At 36.2% G+C, this 17,107-nt stretch overlaps 2 protein-coding genes across 10 annotated transcripts in view; one reads left to right on the forward strand and one right to left on the reverse strand.

Annotated features, from left to right (window-relative positions):
- Positions 1–9,868: 9,868 nt before the first annotated feature.
- LOC121329762 (insulinoma-associated protein 2-like) lies at positions 9,869–12,487 on the forward strand. Its single transcript, XM_041275533.1, has one exon. It carries the CDS (start codon positions 10,232–10,234, stop codon positions 11,897–11,899), a length of 1,668 nt encoding a protein of 555 aa, XP_041131467.1. The 5' UTR covers positions 9,869–10,231; the 3' UTR covers positions 11,900–12,487.
- An 842-nt stretch (positions 12,488–13,329) lies between these two features.
- Positions 13,330–17,107, reverse strand: part of LOC121330170 (ral GTPase-activating protein subunit alpha-1-like) — a 49,250-nt gene continuing 45,472 nt past the window's right edge. For 6 of the 9 annotated variants that reach the window (XM_041276490.1, XM_041276495.1, XM_041276493.1 and 3 more), the window contains one exon: positions 13,330–15,925. In XM_041276490.1, coding sequence (XP_041132424.1) covers positions 15,780–15,925 — 146 coding nt within the window. In that variant the 3' untranslated portion in view covers positions 13,330–15,779. Of the gene's footprint in view, positions 15,926–16,472; positions 16,538–17,107 lie in introns of all 9 variants that reach the window. The other 3 variants (XM_041276496.1, XM_041276492.1, XR_005951836.1) reach the window with 2 other exon arrangements.

Raw genomic sequence — 17,107 nt, forward strand, 5'->3', positions numbered from 1 at the left:
GCGAGTCAAACCTCTATATGCAACTACGCTTTAGGGGCGGGGTTTCGGAATTTCCAGTGACACATAATGAGCTGCAGACTTGCTGTACAGCAATCGGGGAAAAGATCAACCCTTGGGTTTTTTTAAGGGGAGAAATTCCCTAATTATTACTTTTGAAAAAAAAAAAAGATTTTGGTTGCCTACATAAGTTTTGAGCTTTTTGTTTCCTCTTGCAAAGGCCTGTTTAATTAAAACTCAGGAACGTTTTATGAATAGATATAAAGGCCCACAAAATATGCATCACAGTATTTAAAACCTGCTATATAAGAATATGATATCCTGGATTTAAAAATAGTGGACCCTATAAACCCATATAAACCCAATCAATTTACAGATACTGTAAAAAAAAAAGGGGGGGGGGGGGGGGGGGGGGGGGAGGGACCATAGTTTATTGGTTGTTCTTTGTAAATTTATTATTAAAACATTTGATTGTATTTATGGTAATTGTTTACTTTTAAATAAACGTTCCCCTTTGTGTTGCTCCAATGCAATTACTTATTTGAATAGCTTTTTAACACAATATTATAACAACAAATAACATACTTATTGTTTAATTGATAGATTTAGATCAGAAGTCTTATTTAAAAAAATACTTGCACATTTATTATAAGGCTTTGAATTAGGATTTCCATTGAACTATTAATAAATCTAATGCTGAAGTCCCCACATTGAAACAGGGGAACTGGTGTTTCATAATCTAACAAAGAACAGTAGGTAGCCTCTTAATGGAGAGCTTCTTGGAATATTCTGGGATTTGTAAAGCGGAAATCACTACAGACCCCCTTGTTCTCCCTTACATTCAAAGAGGAAGATCCTGAGAGAGGGTTGCTTCCAGCTGAGCAAACAATGAAAAATTCTGGAAATTCATTTTCAAACATTTAGGTGATTTTTCATTATGCAGTTGTTTAAACTGGGAAAAAGTACATTGAAACGCCATAAAAAAAAAAGTTCTGTGAACTCCAGAAAGGATGCTATAGTTCACTTTAAGGGGATTTTCCTAAAGTTTTACACAATTTTCACAGATATTGCTTCTAGGGTGCAACATATATCATAAATGGTACAACATATTTTGTAATAGTCTGTCCTCTCTGTACAATATGTTTTGTCATTCTCTGCAGAACTGTATATTGCCTGTGGGAATCGTGAAGGGCACAATCTAGATGCATTTATTTCTTAGATAAAAAAGCCAATGTTGGGAAAAAAAAATCTATTCATTAAGAATCCTAAGGAATTTAATCTACAGCAAGCAATCAAGTCATCATATGGGTTCTTCTTTTGCAGTAAACACCAATGGTACTTCACTGGTCACATTTTCATCAGCTTTGAAACATTGCATTTAATGGAAAATTTGACAGATTATTTCTAAAGTGGCTGTATGGTGTACTGTACTGGTTATAGGCCTAACCTAGAAAAAGATATTTCATATTATCAATCAAAACTCCAGCTAACGATTTTCAGTTTTCCCAGGGAAATCTCAGATAGTAAAGTGACAAGCTTCTGGGCATTTTCATTTTACACAAGCCTGTAATTATGTGTGGGAAAGGTTCAGTACATTTTTAAACATAGCAACTGTATCTAGGCGGTTCTTATCCCTGCTGACATTACAGATTGCCCTCTAGTGGGGACTAGTAGTGTGGAAATGGTTTGAGTTATGTTCATGGATTCCAAATGGAAAGCTGTGTGTAGTTGCCAACCTTATAGTTTTGAGTGTTTTACTGGACTTATTGCACAACACTTTGGGAGTGGGGAATACCTATACAGTGATTTGCACATGTAACTGCAGTGTTTCATTATATTCATAAACATTCATCCTTTTTTCTGGGTTTGTATGTGCTGTGAGCTGTCTAAAAATGATTGACAGTATAGAACAAGTAAATAACTCACTACAGCAATAACAACCTGAATTAGAACCAGCAAGATCTTCTGAAAAGCTATTGACACATGACCAAGTGACATGTTTAAATAGTTTCTTGATGAATGTGTAAGGAGATCACTTCAAGTATAAATGATTCTATAAATGATTTATTTTTTTGAGGAAATGTCAAGCTATCTTCTTGTGCACTTGTATCACCTTTAGTTATTGTTTAAATCTGTTTTTCATTATTTAGTATTATCGTATTAACTTTTCTTAAGGTTTCTGTATTTATTTACTCTAATAATGATATGTGAGCGAGCGCACATAATAGATTGTATAGTTTTCTTGTTTGTTTCTATGAAAACTTTTCCTGCTCACATCAAATACATGGAACACGTCTGTCTCGGTGAATTGCAACTTCATTTTGCATCTAAAAATGTATCTACTGTCATTCTCAACAGCCCACCATGTTATTTTCTATTTTAATTTAGTACAGGAAAACAAAATTAAATTATGGTTGTGCTGCATGGCAATAATTCTCCAACACAATTTCCATCTGTCTCAGTAACCCTTATTTGTGTAGAAGCAGGTACTGCAGCACAATAATCTGCCAAAGCTGACTTTGAAAACCCACAGCTATTACTAGGAGCAAAAACCTTGTACAATGAAAAAATCTGGATCTGGAAAACAAAGAAAGAAATCTGACAATGAAGATGATGTGTGTCTTTAAGTAATAATGACTAAAAAGTGTAACTGTATGCAAACTGACAAATAAAAGAGCAGCACAGGTAAATTCATGTTGGTATTTATAGGGCAATGACTCAGTGGTTGCAAGTTTCATGTGAATTACATTAGTGAGCACATAACTATTTCAAACATAAAGGTGTGGCCTAGTCACCAGACTGACTGTCACCAGGAATTAGTACCTGTTTTACATTATCTGTGCCCCTACCTAACCTCTAGCTCATATTTAAGAGTTCTGTTGTGCTGTCTGTAGGTGCTAATTGCATTCATATGAAGAATTTCAAGTTCTGGCTTGTAATTTGTGGTCTATGGCTGTAAAGTTTCACTCATAGATAAGAACTATTGTGTTTTAGTTAATGGATGCCTTCCCTTTGCTCCACCATCAGTCAGCTAGCTGCAGTCATTCTGTTCTCCTGTGTTTGTCAATGACGCCCCACACAGTGCTTTTTGGGAAACTTTCTGCTATTTTTTTTGGTAGTTTCTTCTTTTTGTTGTATCATTGCCATTTTGAGATAGTTGCTGTACATGATGATTATGCATTTATTTAATTATTTATTTTATAATTGGTTTTCAATCATGATAATTGTCATTATAATTAGAAACAAATGTGTTTCACGCAAAATATGATGACTGCCCAAACACTTTTGTATGAAATTATTTTTTGCATGTTATTTTTTTTCTTTTATGCATGTTATATAATACTTTGTTATCTTATTATAAAGCTGAATCTCTACTTTAATTGATATCTTTCAATAGGACAATTAGAAATGATGGAAATCACTTTCTTTGTGGTTTTTCTCTTTATTTCAACTGCCCAAATACTTTTGTCTGCCACTGTAACACTCCCTGGGACATCTTTTAAGTATGTGTCTTAAATACAGTATAAGGACAAAAAAAAAAATACTTATTTAACTTTCTCAGTTAATTCAGATACATCTCCAGAACTCTTTTTACAATAAACAAGTAAAGTGATGTCATGTTTAGCTCTTGTACACAATCACAGACGACAACCCAATCTAATGACATACCACGGGTTTGAAGAGACTTTAAATTATTTTGAAAAGCTCTGCGTTGTAAATTGTTCTTGTTCCTGGCTTTACCTGTACCATCCCATGTGCATCAACTTAAGCACTAGAGTATCCATCCTCTGTGATTCTGTAGCATTACAAGAAAATAAATAAATAAATAAATTAAATTAAATACATCTCAATAGTTTCATATACTCTAAGTTATGTGTTAACGCTTTACACATAAATAGTATGGATCAGATGATAAACTCCTTTAGCATGTATATACTTTGCACAGCAGTTTCTATTTTAGTAACTAAATAAACTGAAACATGTGATTATTATCTGCCCCATGCGGGTTATGTTTAATTCATTTGAGCTGTTGTTACAGTGTGGTTTCAGGTATTGTGTAATGGGTGTTAATGAATGCTGTGTGTGTAGTGAAGTCTTTCTGGTTATATTGAAACACTGCACAAACATAGTTCAATTTCCACGTTTAAAAAAAACAGACACAATCATAACAGAACGTTCAGTTCTAAATTGGGTCACATGCTCTTTCTTTTAGCAATGTCATCCTTGTGAAATTCGTAGCAGGAAATAACGCTGTCTTGCTACATTGAAAAGTAAAATGCGACATATTATACAACAGAGCAACGAGGCTTTGTTTTGTAATTTACAAAAAGTGTGTGTGTAAGGGAGTAATTCTCTTAAATGTCTGTATATAAGACCCAAAACAAACTTTAGCATACTGGTTCTTACTGGGTTAACTGGTAGTTTACCATGTCAGCGGACTGCACATAAAGAATGTACTAGCACACTTCCGGGTCAAAAAACAATTCCCTTTGTTCACATTCCAGATGAGGCTATAAACATAAACAAGGGAAAGCCACGGCCACGTGACTTATTTTGAGGTCATGCTTTTTATCAACTTGTGGTGAATAATAGTAACTACTGAAACACGGTGAAGAAATGGTATGAAAAAATAATACGGCTGGAGTTTTAAGCATACGCTAGAGGGCAGCGTTGATTCAAATAATAATGAAGTGTTGTTGGTCACGTTCTCATAATCATTTTGTATGACTCACTGATGGTGTCCCTTCCATGTCTGAGTATGACACGACACGCAGAGTAACAAATAACACTCTTGTCTATATGGATCCATAGATTGCTACAACGCTTTTTAAAGAACAATAGCCAGTTCATTACTTGTAGTACACGTGGTTTACATAGTTAAATGTAATCAATAGTACAGTCCCATACTGTGTAAATACGATTTTGTGTTGGATTATGTTTTAAAACACTTGGGTAGCCTTTTTTAATTGTGTTATTTCAAATCTTAACATATTCATGTTAGCAATCAACAAACCAAACTGCACTCTAGGGCAAAACCATCCACCAGGAGAAGCATATGTTACAAGCATACCATTATAGTTCTGTCGTTTTTTTTTTGTTTTTTTTTTCAGCGATATAATGAACGCAGCATTACTTCACCTGTCCCACTGTCTGATCAGAGGAAGACAACAGTAGCACTAATTAACAATCATTATTTTTTTTTTTTAATTAATGCAAGTTGCAGTCCTTCTGCCTGCCAATACTTGTAGGTGCTGGAGCTATCCGCCCCCTGCGGTGCTGAATCGTCGCCCAACAACGTCTAAATCACGGCTCATTCAACACTCAATACCTAATGCTTATTCACTGCAGCCTTCCAACTGGGAAACACAGAAGTAGCGGGTACATTAGAAGCAGCACTAATTACTCTTCTGAAAGTAAATGAGCGCAGGCTTCGCAGTGGATTCCTATGTGTTGATTATGGGTCTTGCGTCTTTGAAGTCTCATGCTCCAGTGGAGGATAAGAAAATAAAAAGATCAATAAATTCATTTTCGACAATCTGCTCTACTTTCTGAAGATTCGATTGCACACCATAGAGAGTGAAAAGATATGACCCTTCAACTGCTCAAACCATATACAACCACCAGGAAATTCAAGAACTTTTAGAAGATTAGCAAACTCGATATGATGGTGTAGACATACTGTGAAATGACCGCATTGAGTGGTAACTACTGTCTTTATTCCGTGAGTGATACGATTCGGGTGCTTGCTTGTTTTCTTTCTTTTTAGGGCACAATGAAAGAAGCAATTTGTAGAGCGCATCTTTGTCTGTTTTCCAAAGGAAAAACAAATTGCAAATCTTCTAATTGGCACCTATGGAGAAAACCTAGTTGCATTGCACACTCTGTGTGCACAGAGCCAGGAACTAATCCTTTACTACCGTGGCACCAAACACCACTAACCGAGTTTTCTTATTATTAGCACTGGCTTGTTGAAAACGCGAGTGTATATTTTTATATATGTGTGACAACACGAAGCACTCCCATCGTTTCACTGCACTAAGTTCAATTAGCACCCAAAGAAGCAGTTTCCTTCAATATAACACATCGAGAAAGAACGACTGCAGTTTACATTGCCAGTTGTTTTGGTACTGACACTTCACCGTGCAATAGATAACCAATTCAATATGTTCACTTATAATATATATATAATATATATATATATATATACATTTTTAAAAATGCATAGAAAGATATCAGACAATAATTATGTTTGTATGGATATTTCCATTGGGAAGCAACGGAAATTCCACTGTTTTTTCTGACTGTTAATTTCCGTTTCAATGATACTTGTCAGTGGCAATTGTGCTACTCCACAGATGAGCCAGCGACTGTCTCTGTTTCAATGTGGCTGTAACACTGATCGCTTATCGAGGTTTGCAGGTCTGTAGGGAGGTGGAGCGCAGTTTATTGTCCTTTCTCCCTCTGGAAGGATATCAATTGGGAAAACTGCCTTTAGTCTGTCCCTTTCAATGCTGATAGCTAAATTTGCCTTCTGCTGGGAAGATAGCAGCAGATATTCTCTTGGGAAAATTAAAGGATAGCTGTTCCCATAATTTGTTCTGTGAAACCAGAAAGGGTCTGTTTCACAGCAACGATCTAAATCTATTAAGGGTTTATTGGGGGCTGTCTCCCAACTGGAATGATTATGTAATCACATTTTAATGTGGTTGTAAAATAGAGATGTGAACAAAAAGCAGCGCAATCAAACTTCATCGTGTTAGTTATTATTTACAGTAAACAAGCACTACAGTAGAGGAAACTAACATCTAAACTATGCAGAAGAGGACAAAGCGCTATATTCATAAACCATTCTATTCCAATGCATTTGTTGACACGGCATATTTTTAAATAAGGTCTAAATAATGTTTCGACAAACAAAGCACTTTTTTAAATTTCTTTGTCTATCTAAATATTGACACATGGTGTTCAATTACAGCTGATTTTTAATAAATCCGACTATATCATTCATTAGCTACTGTGGCATTTCTTTACTTCGGAAACACGGTATATGCGCGTTCTAAGAATGCAACGCAAACGACCTCTGTGCTGTGTTTTGTTTGGAATGATGGTTTTATCTAGGGTTTTGCGATAATGCACTGTTAGCATCGTCGGTAATATATTCATTCGGTAGCCTATCATTTAGCATCTCTGTGGGAAATTAAGAAGATAAGAATCTCAAACGAATACATTACTGTGGCGTGTTGTATTTGACAGTAATGCTTTATTATATAAAATCAAAACCCGATCTTTGCAAAATTACGATGTTAATATTTCATTTTTGCTTGCTGTCATCCAGGGGTCCCTCCTGGTTGTATGCAGATCGGGAGAAGAGAATTCCTGTAATGCTTAATGGGGTATCTACAAGCATCCAGTCAATTACATATAGTCACACAGGGGTCTTTGGCTAATGGATGTTTGAAAGGAAGATTACATTAAGTCGATTTGCAGTTTGAATTAAACTGCTTAATCATACATCGAACATTCATTATATGTTGTGCAGCAAGCGCTCCAATTGCCGTAATGAAAGTGCATCAAGAGGACAGATTAAGAAGACAGCCAGCTTACAAATGTTTCATTACACTAAATGCTACATAAATCTGAGCAGAAGACCAAAGTAAAATATTTTGAACAGAAGATTAGATCAAAACCTGTAGTGATTTATTATTATTATTATTATTATTATTATTATTATTATTATTATTATTATTATTATTATTATTATTATTATTATTATTATTATACTTCTGGATTGCTAAGTAACGGTGTTGAGAAATAAAACACGATGAAAAAAAGACTTGAAGCGCATCAAGAACATTTGAATAGAATTTCACATGTATTTCTAAAGTGTAACTTTTTGTCATGGATATAGGTACTATTGGTTTCAATAAAGTGCTGAGTACTGAGAACACCTGGCATCCTAATACAAAATAAAATCTAGGTGCAGTATTACTCATCCTTGATTAACGGTCAGTGTTGACACAGGAAGCCTCCATTCCAGCAAGCTGGTTTCAAATGACTTCAAGCTATTTTACAGGGTCGAGTTACCTGGAAACCACTGTGACATCATGGTGGCACAATAATTCAGCTTGCAGATGATGGAAGTCAATTATGCGTCACTGTTGTATATTGTATTTCGCATCAACAATGTCAGTCCACAAATGCAGAACATGTTGATCAAAAAGTGCCCCTTTTACAAAATATCGCGTGTAATAAATCTAAAACGGTTTAAATAAATATACTGCATTCAATAAGCAAATTGTATTTAGTTGTAAAGCAAGAAGTCTGTCTTTTATTCTGTTGTGGCTTTGTAGTATACAGCGCTCCCTCATTATTTCTCTATCTGACTGAAATTTTGAAAACACGGATAGTGAAGGGCCGTTACACGGTAAAATATACTGTCAAAATGGCCAATAATGAGTGAATGAACAAATGGTGATACACTGAGGGAGTATTTTCCATCTTGAGATTTGTTTATCAGCCAGAATTATAAATATTCATCATGTCTATAGTGGGGCTGATTGTGTTGTACGCCACTAGGGCGTTTTTAAATTAGATGAAGTTCGTTCGTTTCTGCTTGTACCACAGCCACGAGATCCAGTTTTGTTTTTAAGGAATGTAATCAAGACCTTCAAGTCTTAAATTGCATCTAAAGCTAATTCAAATGACAGCCTATCCACCCCTTACGGAACTTTGTCGGTGAAGATTATCTCAACATTAGATACTAGCATATGGTAACCTAAATACTAATCTTCTACTCTCCAACGCAGTGTTCAATTTCATCGCATGCCCGCAGATCTGCCAAAACTATGTGATAGGGTGTCAGTGAGGAAATCAATATACTTTGTGCTAAAATTGATTATATTCAGTGTCAGCTGAGGAAATTCCACAGAATGCAATGTTTTAACTAGTTTCTGATTAAATAATCCAGTATTACTTTGTGCAAATATGCTAATAGGGTCATGATACCATGGCATTGCAGAACATACATTCGGAAATATATGACGTCCATTTCGCAAAATAAATAAACAAATAAATGAAGTTGTTTTTTTTTCGAATGGGTTAATCTGAATCTACAGTTGCTTTTTTCTTACAAACAGTTTTTGGCTTTATGGGGTTATTTTTTAATATTGAAAAATCCTCAACAGAAAACCACCGTTAAATAAAGTAAGTGGAAGCGAATGCCTCGCATAATTATAAATGTATAAAAAAATAGGTCAAAAAGGATTGCATCTCATAAGTATTTTCTATACCCAGTACTTAGGCAAAGGGAAAAAAGCAGCTGTATGGAGATGAGAGCTGCTGTACGTGCATAGATGATGAGAGATTTCAGACAATAGAAAATTACATTAGCCCAGTCCCAAGGTCATGTACACAGGATTCGGCACAAACAGTCAGACTGTAGCCAATGGTCTCTCTATAGCTCTTGTATTAATAGAAGTATTTCATATGTTATATGCCGGTTCCTTTCACCTTTACTGCTAATAGAAATAAATGAGTATTTCTTCATTTGTCATATGAACTTAAAAACAGAATGCATATTAACGAGCTTACAAACTCAATGCTCAAAAAGGACATTTCTATAACCACACAAAAAAAGAGAAAAAAAGCAGTTTAGTGAACTTTATTATACACCGACAGTATCACACTCATGGTTGTTTTTAAGACACATTGAATTCAGTTCATTATACGTAACTTTTGGGTAGGCTGTATACATAGATTTACACAAGGTGTACAAATAAACGGTAAACATGGTTAAATAACTGATATTGACAACTGTTTATAGAACTGCTTATAAATCAATGATTTTTAAGGGTTTTATTGTGCTGCATAATCTTAAAAACTCCTCAACCCCAAAGTGTCACTTTAATAATGCAAATTAAAATATCGGTCTCTATTTAACATTTACTTTTAAAATCTCAAATTACATTGATAGTACATAGGCTCCTAACTCCTCCTCCCTGACGACTTTCTGAATAATGATTGGACAGGGCTTTGTCACTAATAGTGACTTCACAAAAAACAAAGGCACGACCAAAGATAAAAACAGATCGCGCTCTGTCTGACGCCACAAAACAGCTTCCACTCTGCACGCGCGGTTGAGTTTGATAGTTTAAAATAGTTTACTATTCGTTCTAGTAAAGAGATTTAAAAAAATAAATAAATAAAAAAGACAGTGTGTCAATAAAAGCAAGACATGCCGAGAGGATTTTTAGTCAAAAGGAAAAAGCGGGCTTCTGCTGCATCGTACAGGATGCGGACTGAGGACAGCGGACAGTTAAATGCGAGTCACCTACCGCAGACTCAAGAAGTGCAGGTGATCAAGTGCCCGAACAAAATATGGTCAGAAATACCTTCACCAGGAAGTATTCCAGAATACATGAATAGTGTATTAGTGGAAACAGGATCACCAAATCTCCCAGAAAGCGCCGAGAACACGGTGGAGAGTGGGGTCACCGCCGAGCTGTCCCAAATTAAACTCTGCCTACCAGAGAAGGGTTCTCCTGGAAGAGTTGATGCCGCTTACAATCCGATCAAGCCTGTTGGCACAGAACTGAAGAAGACATTCTTTGAAAGGTGTTTGAGCTCACCCGTGTCAGCGGAGTCTTTTTCCATAACCTCCTCTATGTCTCCAATGGAAAGACTACTAATGCACCGCTCGCATTTCACAGCGTCAGAGATGAAAATGGACACGCCGGTTCACTTGTATTCCCCTCTCCATCACGCTATTAAACGCTCTTTCGCGAACTCTACAGACCGCAGGGGCAAACCAGTAGCCAAGAAACCAAAAGTAACGAGAAAACACAGTTTTGAAGACGAGGTTACCACCTCCCCAGTTCTTGGGATAAAAATAAAAAAAGGAGATCCCGAATCTAAACTGGTATCCAGTTCGGGCAACAGGAAGCCTTTAGGTGAGTTTATTTGTCAGCTCTGCAAAGAAGAATACCCCGACCCATTTTCTTTGGCACAGCACAAGTGCTCCCGCATTGTTAGGGTAGAGTACCGATGCCCCGAGTGTGATAAAGTTTTCAGTTGCCCAGCCAACCTAGCATCTCACCGTAGGTGGCACAAGCCACGCCCTGCAAACAACGGAGAGAACCAGGGCAGCAAAAAGCAGCACCAGCTTATACATCCTGAGACAGTCAACCCGTCAGTAGAGGGTAAAGAAAACGCCAGCAATCTTTTAGTACACGATCAGCACCACCCGTCCCTGGACAGCTCCCAGTGCTTAATTCAGCACCACCAGACAACAGACATCACTCACAAGCAAGAACAGCAGCATGAAAGATCTCAGGAAATTTCCCCGTTTCTGAACCAGCATTTTATGTCAGCGGAGAGTTCTGTTCTCTTTGATCAGCACCCAAAGTCCATGGACAGCTCAAGGATCATGGGCTGCGCGGAGCCAACAGATGCTGCAGTTCCGCCACGCTCACCGACCTCAGGGGTTAGAGAAGAGGAATTCGAATGCCCTTACTGTAAGAAGAAATTTCGCAGACAGGCTTACCTTCGAAAACACCTGGCCGCCCATGAAGCAGTCAGGTCGTCGACCAACAACCGTATAGAAAGTGAGCACATCACCTTTCCATGTCACCTATGCGGAGCCCATTTCCCCTCAGCAGACATTAGGGACAAGCACCGGCTGTGGCACTCTGTGAGAGAAGGGATCTCAGTAAACCCAGCGAAAAACAGCAGCCAACTGGGGAGACCAGACATCGTGCAAGGAGAACAGCAGATCTTTTCCTGCAAGCATTGTCCTTCCACCTTCTTCAGCTCTCCTGGACTGACAAGGCATATCAACAAGTGCCACCCGACTGAGAGTAGACAGGTGCTCTTACTACAGATGGCTGTCGGGCCAGGCTGCTAACTGGAAAGTCTTCTTAAATTATGACCCAGTAATTGTGTACAGATTGCATAGGGGGTAAAACCAGTTGCACAATGCAGTTAACATTTTATTTAAATTGACAGGGTTGTATGCAACAAAAAAATTCATCAGGATATTCAATTTAAGATTTCTGACAGTGATGGTTTTTATAAAGAAATCAAGCAATACAGTTAACTTCAAACCCTAGCGACTGTCCAAGCTTTCCAAAAATATATAAAGTTTTACGAATATGTATCGTAGTTCCTATGGGAATTGAATGTGTTTGTTAAGTATAGTTGTAGTACAGTATATATTTTTAAGATGTTCTATAAAGTTATTTTCCTGCAGGAAATAATGAGTCTGATTGTTTTGTAAATGACCTATGTATGTAATTTTGTTGATCCAAATAAGGCAGTCATGTATCACTTAGTCTCTATGAATTTATTAACTACTATACAAAAGAAACATCTGTGATGGTGTTATGCTGCATTCCGTGGTTTATACCACAAGAGGTTAAAACATGTTGTTTTTGAGGTTATAGGATTTATTAATTCGAAAATTCCTGTGTTAAAGAAATGTGTTTGAAGAAGAATAACCTTTCCAGGTAATTATATATATATATATATATAGATATTATATTATATATATCTATATATATATATTATATATATATATATATATCGTAACATTTAAATGTAGGACTAGTGTAAACATTTGTTTCGTGTACATTATATTGCTCCCATTATTGCTAAGTTGAACAAAACGATTACGTGATGCATGAAGGTATTTGTGTTATTGCATTATCATTTATTCCCGCTATGGCTTAAAATTGCTGATATTGTACCTGTATTTTATTATGCTTCTTACGTTAGTTTGAAGCTATTTTCTTAATATCAATAAATAAATACACGTTTTAAGATTACATATTTGGGTTCGGTTTGTTCAAGGAGTTTGTGTTTACTTCCCAAGCAAGTTCAACACAATATTTAAAAACAAATGACTTTCAGTTGTAGTGTTAATAACAGAGAGAGAAACGGTTCATTAGGTCATTACAAAACAAGATTCAAAACATGTGTACGACTAAAATACAAAATCTTCCTTTTTGTCAATTCATTTGGTAAGTGCAACTATATGGAAAAGCAATTGTTACCATTGCCAATTATCCCATTGTGGGAAACGACAAAAAACAAGTTACAGTACTGTACAGTACATGTCATTAGTGGAGGAACAACCTCGGTATTTCCAGTTCGCCCTGGTTCACACCCTGTACTTAATTATTAAATAGGTCTTAACTCCGGCAAACTAAAACATCAAGACCATGGTATTTCGAGGTAAGGTTTTTGTGTGAACGGCTCGTTGTTGTTAAAGTATCTCCATTAATGACCTCCATAACTACTGTATTTATATAATTAAAAAGAGACTTGGAACACAGATGGTAAGAATATTTTTTATTGTCATATTAAATTGCACATCCACTTTTCCTTCCTTTATAGCCATTACAAATGTATAGATACTACATTTATGACAATACGTTTATATATATATATATATATATTTGCACTTATATTTACACATGCAGTTAGTACTGGCATCATGCTGCATTTGGTTAGCAGTAACATACATTACTAAACGTGAACAAGTCTTCTTTGAAAAGTCCACACATCCCAAGAAATAGAACACAACGGGACATATTTTCAAATCGTTTACTCCGGTCTAATTCACGTCTATTTGTTTTAACGTGGTAAAACACCTGTTCATTTTGTAAAACTAGAACCAAACTACTAAGTAATATATCTAAAGTCCTCTTAAACACTTGAGTTTTGTTACATTAACATGATTTTTCTCCTTTAAAAAAAAAAAAAGAGTTAAGAGGAAATGCTTTGAAAATATGACGTTTCGTTTTACTTCAGCAATTTAACCCTTAGAATGCTGCCAGTGTATTTGTTCCTTCTAGGTTTGTCCATCCACTGCCTACATCATTTTAAATATCAATCTAACCCAAAGCTTTTGAGAATTGTATTCATGCAAGATGTTTTCAGGACATTTTACACAATACCAAAATTCAACTGATTTTAACATCCTTACATTAGTAGTGTAAATGACGGATTAAAACTTGCAGTTTTTAATTTATCAGAAAACACTACCGAATCCAAAACGTTTTGTATGTGAAAGGGTTCTGGGAAATGCTAAGCCTATGCTTGAGCATGGAGCAGTATCTGTGTGGATTTTATGAACATGTTACAACGATGCATACATTTACGTCCAAATAAATATTGATCTACATTATCTCAGTGTATTGCCATTTTAAAATAACTCCCCTACAACAAAAAATAGGTTGGTTTATTTTAACTCTTTAAAACACTGCACTAGGAAATCTACCAAAAACTTGCAACTACAGACATGTAAATTAAAACTACATGTTATCTTTCAGTTAAGTTTGTGCTGAACGAGTTAACAATTGTTCAGAAGGAACAATCAAATAGTTAACATTATAGGGAATAAAACACAAATTTGATAATTCACCAAAAAAATAAAACACCAACTAGCATTCTAAGTGTTAAAAATGTAACAAAATAAAATTAAGTCTGGATTTTATATTAGACCACATGTGGTAATGATCCCTTTTCAACCCTTTAAGAGAACCCAGATACTTAAAACATAAATAAATAAAAAAAACACCTTTGGGAAATTAAAATTGTTATGTTGTCTAAAGATCCCAAAATCTTAAAATTGGCAATTTATGTCACAACAGCTAAATTGGTATTGCAAATCTTTTTGATTCTCATTTAAGTTATGTCCGCTTTGAAGCTCCCAATAGCTGATTTATTGTGGTTGTAGTTGAGCAGGGGGGGGGGGGGCAAGGGTGTAAGGTTATGTATGAACACAATAGCTAAGCATTTAGCAGACTTCACTGAACTGTCCTTGCCATTGCCTAACCCTTTAAGCCAGCTGGTCTCAGTGTACACACAGGAGCTGTGCAATCACTCCAGCACAAACCCAGCCCTGACCTGCAGTTACATCTGGGAGCAGGATCACTAACTGAGCTGTTTTAAAGGAAGAAGTGTAACTTGCATTTTTTTTTTTTTTGGCAAACTAACTTGAAATGCTTAAAGGCCATACAGTACATATTTGTTTTACTATTACAATAGAAGTTTTGAAAACATAATAATTTGCACGCATTTTCACTCTATAAAAAGGAAGCCAATCACATTACTACATTCTTTACAACATTTGTAGTGTAGGAATATTTGAACTGCTCACTCCTACATACTGTTTTACTATACAGATAGTGGAATAAACAAAGCAGCCTTTTAAATGCTTGGATGTTCCTGTAATTTAATGAATTACAATATATGTCTGAGCCTTTGGTTTGGCATCCAAAAGGATTCTTCGAAAACTGAGCATCTGTCTTCACTACTGCCTGCATTCATTTAAAACCCAATGTCTAAAAATAAAACCTGCATTTTGTATACTGTCATACCTAGTTAAAAGAACGTAGGTATTTTATATACTGTACCACCAAGCGTTACAAAAATGAATGCAATTTTATACCAACAAGCTTCAATATATTTCACCATTATCTTGTACAACTACTATTATTTATATTCATTGCACTGCAAGCAAAAATAGGCAGCAACATCTAAAATAAAAAAATACACAGGGCAACACAAACTCCAGTGTTTCAATAAAAAAATGTGTGTGTGTGTGTGTGTGAATGGATGAGCTGTTTTGTGTGTGGCAGGAACACAATCTACATACTTTTGCTTTCTTTTTTTTTCTGTACACAAGTGAAAATTATAAAACCACAGTTGGGCAAAGCAAGTGTTCTTGTTTTCAACAGTAATGAGTGTGTCTTTTGGTTAAAGTCCATGCTGAATTGTGATCATGATTTATTGGCAGAGCCGGAGGAGCGGCGCAGTTTCATGGACATGCGGCTCTTGCTAGCACGGGGAGACATTGGCGAGGCGAAGTCGTTCCCGTCTAACTGCGCTGCTTGATTTTCGACTTGCTGATTCTCGGGACACGAGCCTGCAGAGATAGCACAGGAAGGAAGAGCACAGCAGTGAGAATGGAGATACCAGCCTCTGTGGGCAGTGCTCATTTATAAAACTGCAAGCATGCTTTTTAATGGTTAGAATGCTGTGCCTATTTGTTTCCATTTCATAGGCTTCAAAGCCATTTTAGAAGCGTAATACCACCCTCCAGAATGTACATGTCTTGTGTTAAATGCACTTGGCTTACCTTTTGTTGTTACATACCATGGGGTGGTATAGTACACAACAGAGCACATCTAGTTCAGTACTACTGCTTGCATGAAATACTCTCCTTTATATTTACAGAGCAATATGTTTTTGTTCAAGTAAACCCACAAGTTACAATCAACATTTTTTTTTTAAATAAAACTATAATTCAACTCCTAAAATTATACAAAAGGGAACTAGAAAGGAGACGAGGAGTCAGGAGGAGGAACAGCAGCAGCAGCAACAACAGAATGAAGGAACTTTTGGCATTTTTGTACTGTATACCACTCACAGCTAGAGTGAAAGACCTTCCATTTCAAGCCTTTGCCCTTTACCTTGATGCGGTCAATGTTTTCTAGTGGAGGTTTGGGAAGGGGCAGAAATATCACAGCATTTCTCTCTTTGGTTGAAAATGAAGAAATATATGGAAGCAAAAAACAGAGGTGGAGAGGAAGGGAGGGGGAAAAAACAACAGAAAAGAGAAAAAAGAAAGATAAAAGACAACAGGTGTGAGATATGACAAACGGTCGAAAGGGTATTAACAGATGTGCAGAGAACACAGACATACAGTAATGGTTAGGTATGTCTTGTGACATAACATGATACACAGTTAACACACAGAGATGCTAACTGGTATGCAGAACAATGGTTTACTTACCTTCATATCAAATACCTCTAGTATAAATGCAAACCTTTAACACAGAGGTACCTGGGTGCATAAAGCTGAAGCAAGGAAACGAACCGACTCCAAAACTGGGACTCTACTAATACTTCAACCAAGTCTCATTTTTTTTGTGAGAGTGTACTCTAAAGTTATTTCTGCGTGGCACAAAGTGATGACTAATAAAAACAAATACATTTTTATAGGGTCTGTTAGTTTGGTGGTAAACAGTGGTACTGGCAAAAGTTCAGACATTCAACAGATGTCTTTCCATACAACCATCTGGTATGCGGACATTCCACGTGGTTA

Source organism: Polyodon spathula, chromosome 17 (genome assembly GCF_017654505.1).
Source record: "Polyodon spathula isolate WHYD16114869_AA chromosome 17, ASM1765450v1, whole genome shotgun sequence".
Taxonomy (NCBI): Eukaryota; Metazoa; Chordata; class Actinopteri; order Acipenseriformes; family Polyodontidae; genus Polyodon; species Polyodon spathula.